This window comes from Monodon monoceros, unplaced genomic scaffold (genome assembly GCF_005190385.1).
Source record: "Monodon monoceros isolate NGI ecotype Baffin Bay Population unplaced genomic scaffold, NGI_Narwhal_1 Super_Scaffold_20, whole genome shotgun sequence".
NCBI classification, from domain to species: domain Eukaryota; kingdom Metazoa; phylum Chordata; class Mammalia; order Artiodactyla; family Monodontidae; genus Monodon; species Monodon monoceros.
In genome coordinates this window covers 20,128,174-20,134,398 of record NW_021703777.1, presented here as the reverse complement: position 1 = coordinate 20,134,398, position 6,225 = coordinate 20,128,174, and the positions used below count along the sequence as shown (strand labels likewise).

Genomic DNA, 6,225 nt, shown 5'->3' with positions numbered 1-6,225 from the left:
CCCAACATGGGATTTCAGGCAGACCAGACCAGGCAGGAAGACAAAACAGAAAGAGTTAGCAATGCAGGGATGCAGCTGCCACCCACCAAGGTGAGATGAGTCTTCAAAACGGAGGTGGCCACACCCTGAGTCAACTCCAAACCACAGAAGGATGTGTGAACAACTCCAGGTTTCCTGACCACAGCAAAGAACTGGACATGCAGCTCACTGGGTGGGGGGCACTGCCCACCGGGGGGCAGGAGGGGACCAGGCTGTCCTCAACCTCAGGGAAGAAACCAAAGGCCGGAGGGACCCAGACAGACATGTCCCCCTGCCCAAGGGACCCAGACAGGCATACACCTGTGCCCAGGGTGCTAAGTTTGCTGAGGGACCCCAAGCTGCTCTAGCTCCCCCTAGATGGCTCAAGTTCTGATGATAAGTCTATGGAATTATCATTGTTCATCACCGAATACAGGATACGGTTTCACAAGCAACACACTGCTAACGACACAGCTACTGAACCACGAATAACCACGTATGTGCCCTTTCAGTGGCGATTTCAGCTTCACAAATAATCATGACCATGAGCATTTCACACCTAGTAAGACCCGGGCAGACAGCTGGGTGATGGCGCAAACACTGCAGGGGCCCCTGACCTAGCAGTGTCGGGGTCGCTCACTGAGAATCAGTTCTGCTCTTTGTAACCCCAGCTGCACTTGTATGTAACTCAGTACAAGGGTAGACACCTGTTGATTCTCTTACACATACCAAAAAAAGGTTTCTTTTAAAGAAAGAAAAGGACAGTGGATTTCATCAAAGGTTTTTATTTCGGCTGCTTTAGGACCCTGACTTTCTGCTTTCTGGTTCTGAACATGGCCTAGCGTTTCTGAGCACCGGGAGGGGACGCCCCGGGTTCCTTCTATTTCCTAGTCCCGGTGGATTCAGGCGAGACCCTCGCAAACTCACCCATTACCCACCAGACAGGAGAGCTGCGAGGCGGGCAGGCTGCAGGATGCAGAGCTCGGGGCTTCTGCGCGTGCAGCCTCCGATCTCAGAATCAGGCAGGGCCTTGGTCATATGAAAGAGCGGCTCTGCAGGCCCCCAGGATCTGCAAACAGCTGTCAAGGCTTAGCAGTGACCAAATAAATAAGAAAAGCTATCGTTGAGTTTACAGAGCAGCACTATTGGTTCTTTAAATAACAAACCCACACAGAAGTAAATGAGGGGCCGGGGCGTGCGTGGAGGTGGTAGGGGAGGGAGGGCAGCATCTGTAAAGTGTTTTTCGGGCACAGGAATCCTGGCCTAGCCTGCCACACCAGCTGCGCACGGAGAGGTCGGGACTGCGGGTCGAGGCTGTGCATGCCATTTCCAACCACACTGGGCAGTCAAAGTGGACAGAGCTAAAGGAGTCAGCCCATTCACAGAGGTGTGAGCAGACTACACGTGACAAATGGTCTCCAAAGCCCTGCGTTTGCGCATGCGTGCGGACACACACACACACACACACACACACACACACACACACGCACGCACAGTGGTTAGTGTTGCGCTGTTCAGCCGGGAGGCCGTGGGGGGAGGTCCTGGCAGCCACATGCACCGACACTCCTGCAACAGGACGCCTCCTCAGGCCACCGACAGGAAGGGGAAGAAGAAGAAGTCGAAGGCGAACTTCACGGCGCCGTGCACGGTGCTGCGCCAGTCCCGCTCGACCTTCACCTGCCGCCTGGCTGGTGAGAGCTGCGCCATGCAGTTGAGGCAGCTGATGGCCTTGAGCTCGAAGACGGGCCACTTGCTGCCCAGGCGGCCCTCGAGGACGGTGCTGAACTCGATGACGCTGCCCTGGCGCAGGTGGAGCAGCACGTCCTTGAACTCGCTGCTGGCCCGCAGCACGATGTCCTTGGTGATGTCGTCCTCCTCGGGGCCGCGGGTGCCGTTGGCGCCACTGTAGGGCATGCCCACGGTGATCTCGAACTTGTGCCGGTCGAACTTCTTGATGTGGCAGGGGTGCTTGGCCAGCAGCTTGAGGCGGCAGAGCTCCTCCTCGGCCGTGGAGACGTTGCCCGAGCTGCAGGACGGGTAGGCCTCACCGTAGAGGCAGCGCACCCAGTCGCCGATGAAGAGCGGGAGCATGTTGATGGCCGACTCGGCGCTGTTGTCGATCTCCGTCACGCGGACATACTTGAAGCGCCCGGTCCACGTGACCCTGTGGCCCTCCAGGTGGCTGCAGAGGATCTGGGTGCGGGCCATGTTGGTCTCCTTCCAGGCCCTCGGCCCGCACAGGAAGCCGTACTGCTGCCAGGTCAGCGTGGAGTTGTAGACCTTCATGCCCTCCGAGCGGTACACGTAGAACCAGCAGAAGAGCACGATGGCCGTGATCCACACCAGGATCAGCTTGACGATGGAGCTCCGTGTCAGGGACTTGACCATCTCCACCACGGAGAAGTTGGCCCTGGTCCACCAACGGACCAGCAGGGGGATGCTGCAGACCACCATGGTGACCACAACCTTGGTGAGCTCCAGGGACAAGAACCAGTGAGCCAACCGCACCGCAGCCATCAGCGCCAGGCCGGCCACCAGGATGGGGAGAGCGAAGAGGAAGAGCAAGTAGCCGATGGACGCACGCACCAGCCCCAGGCCGGTGGACTCGAGCAGGATGACCACGGAGAGCTCGCACCACATGAAGCAGACCAGGTAGGGGACCAGGTAGCAGTAGGCGCCCTTGAAGTTTCTCAGCTGGGCCATGCGGAAGAAGAGGTACAGCAGGTACACATAGAGCAGGCAGGGGATGCTGACGTTCAGGACGACGAAGTGGCCGACGGGCACTGTGAAGAAGGTCTGGCCCAGGAGCTTCAGGTAGCGCCAGTCGACGGGCACGGTGGGCAGAAGGGAGAGCAGGCCGGCCGCCACCTCGGTCAACAGGGCCCTCCTGGTGTAGGGCTCGGCCGAGGTGCTCAGGCTCATGTAGCCAGTGACCGTGAAGAAGACGGACACGACGGCCAGCTCCGAGCAGGGGATGCAGTCCTTGCTGGCGATGGGGAAGGAGAAGATGACGAAGAAGACAGACAGCAGGAAGTGGACGTAGGGCTCCAGGTGGTTCCAGCTGAAGTTCCCCTCGGCCTGCTCCACGTCCAGGTTGGGCTCGAATCGCAGGAGCAGGCTGGTGAGGGCACGGAAGCTCTCCCAGGCCTTGCTGTCCTGGAAAACCTTGAGGGTGCAGATGACCATGGAGATGAAGGACAGGTAGAAGACGACCAGGGGCACAAAGAAGGCGAAGAAGTCGATGGTGAGGTTGCTGACGATGAAGAAGAAGACCAGGGCGTTGATGTGGTGGGTAGGCACGAGGGTGGACAGCCAGTGCAGGCCCGCCCGCGACGCCACATCAATCAGGTACTCTTTCAGCTCCATGATGACGTGCAGCGGGTATCTGACCACCTGGGAGGAGGGGTGCAGACAAAGGAGGGGCACTGGAACGCGGCCAGGGTGGGAGCCCCACTCTGCCGTGTCGCTGCTCTCTGTCACTCACCCGCACTGCCCCCGGCTCTGGGCAAAGCGAACTCGCCCGTCATTTCAACCACGGCCGGGCCCTTGGTCCGCACGGTCCCTCCACCTGTAACACCCTCTGCAGGTGGTGATGCTCCACGTGGTCTCACGAACCTTCCCTCGATCCCGCCCAATCCTGCAGGGCCCGGCCCCTCCCTCCCGCCCACCCCTGACTCCCAACCCTCCACCAGGGTCTCCAGACTTATGAGGGCTGGTCTTCGCTGTGAGACCTGGGGCGCCTGGCAGAGCCCACCTGGCCCCTCTTCCCTCCCCACGGGCCTCACACTTGCAAAGATGACAGAGCACCGGGCTGCTTGCGTCTCAGCCACCCCTGTGGAGGGGACTTCACCGAGCCTCAGCGGCTCTCCCATCCACCAAGGGGGAGAGGAACCACTGCTTTACCGGCCTACGCTGGGCTCTGACCGGCCCAGGAGCGGAGCAGGGACTCCGGGAAGGAGAGTTCGGCAGCCGTGTGAATGGAGAGGGTTCAGCTGCGACGGGGCGGATGCGACATCTTCACTGCGACAGGAGGCCCGATGCCAGCCGCCTGCACCCCCCACCCCTGCACACCGACTGCTCAGAACAGACGCACAACCCTCACAGCCACGTTCAAGGGCAGCACCGCTCCCTGCCTTGGGTCCCACTCCCCCGGGCTGTGCTCACTGCAAAGAGCAGCAGAAACCCTAGGCCTTTTCCACAACAGAAGATGAATGAGGGGCTGTGAGGGAAGTGAGGGCGATTCTGCCACCCAGGGTGGCCCCCATACCTGCCTGGTTCTCTGTACAGAATCCCGGAGGCTTCCAGCCCCACCACGGTTCCGGGGAGACGGGAGGGAAGCCGAAGGGGGTGAATAAAGAAAGTAGCTGTGGGCAGTGCCGGTGCTCACTCGGTCCTCCTCAAGGAGGACTGCACCAGGGGCTGGGTCCTCGCAGAGGTCACCCACGCCTGGGGGCAGCAAAGCCCAGCTGTGCCCAGAGCCCGTCCGAGGGGCTACATGACAGAAGCCCTGTCAGCGCCCGGGTGAGGTGGGCAGCACAGCCTCCACCCACACCCTGGGGACAGACTCGCTCTGCCCCGCCCACCAGAGGGCCGAGGAGGGGCAGGGATCCTGGGTGTGTACAACTGAGTGACAATACTGGGGTGTGGCCGTCATCTGCCCAAGAGCCGCGGCTGGCAGGCAACTCAGGATGACCAGGACGCCCGGGAGCAGCCAGGAGAGTGAGTCCCCCGGATGAGAGTGACCCGGGCTCACAGTGGAAACAGGAGTGTGTAAGACTGTGTGTGCGTGCATGCATGTCTACGGACACACACGCACAAGCATGCAGAGCTGCATTCCTCCTGACGTGTTTGTGACGGTCCACTTACTCTCTGTTTTAGAATGGGCAAGAAAATGAACAAACCAGTAAACCAACTAAGGGCTCCCCCAGCTCACTGGGGCCAGCTTCCCAGAAGCAGACACAGCACCCACCCCATCTGGAGGTGGCACTAGGGGACGTCGGACGCCATAATCCTTGGTGTGGATTTCTGACACTTGCCAGACAGCAAACCAGTGTCTCCAAAAATAACCTGCTCCGGCTTCCTCTGGGAGGGGCCCCTTCGACCCAAAGCCACACACACCAGCTGAAACGCAACAGCGCGCAACAGCGACGCAAAGAGCAATGGAAAGAGCCCGTGAGTGTGTCAGCGGCGGCCTCTCGGCTAATCCCTGTGGACGAGGCCCTTCTAACCAGACAGATGAGAGGCCCCCCCAGGGCGGCCGTTCCCACAGCCGTTCTCTCTCTGCACAACCAGCACTGGACAGCTTTGGGGGAGCTAGCCTGGAGGTACCCAAGTAGCTGGGACCTTAAAACTAATCTGAAATCCTATCCTAATGCTCAAAACCATTCACACTATTTTTTTTTTTTTTTTTTTTTTTTTGCCCATGAGGCCACACAATCACATGGTTGAGAGGATCTTTAAAAGACACAAAGCTTCTAGAACCTGATGTCCAATGGTGCCAGCCTCTGCCCGCACGGCGAGGCACCTGGGCCACCATGACCAGGAGTTCTCTCCTTTTAAGGTCCCAATTCTGTCCTTGTAGCTTCTACCCAAGCCCTACTTCTTGGGGCCCCACCAAATTGTGAGACTAGAAACCTTTTCTGTAGAGAAAGCCCAAACAAATTAAAATGAACTTTTCTTTGAGCAGGAGAGAAATTTTTAAAAATAAGTAGGGGGGCTTCCCTGGTGGTCCAGTGGTTAGGACTCTGCGCTTCCGCTATTAGGGGCACAGGTTCGATCCCTGGTCGGGGAACTAAGATCCTGCATGTCGCACAGCGCGGCCAAAAAAAAAAAAAAAAAATGAGTAGGGAGTCAGTTCACCAAAGGACAGGACAGGGCAACCTGGCCAGGGCTATGGTCACCAGTCGCTCGGCTAATGGGAGAAACCGAGCAAACAGCCTTTTACAACGGGGGAAGCCGACCAAGGAACCCACCACTCACTCAGCAGGTCAACTAGACTCTGCTCGGACCTGAGTGAATGTTCATGTGCTGGATTCTCAATAATTTAATACAAAAACATTATGCCTTTAAAATATTCCTGAATTCATCTTTACGAAGGTTTCATCTGTCACCAAAGGCTTGAGAAGAGGCAGCTCAGAGCCTGGAACATCCCTGGGGGTCACATCAGCTCGCAGAGAGGCATCTGGCACTTCCCACTGGGGTGCTGAG

At 58.5% G+C, this 6,225-nt stretch overlaps 1 protein-coding gene across 1 annotated transcript in view; it reads right to left on the bottom strand.

The window, feature by feature from the left end:
* Nucleotides 1–588: 588 nt before the first annotated feature.
* Nucleotides 589–6,225, bottom strand: part of WFS1 (wolframin ER transmembrane glycoprotein) — a 28,287-nt gene continuing 22,650 nt past the window's right edge. The window contains exon 8 of the mRNA XM_029235639.1: nucleotides 589–3,411. Coding sequence (XP_029091472.1) covers nucleotides 1,603–3,411 — 1,809 coding nt within the window. The 3' untranslated portion in view covers nucleotides 589–1,602. The remainder of the gene's footprint in view (nucleotides 3,412–6,225) is intronic.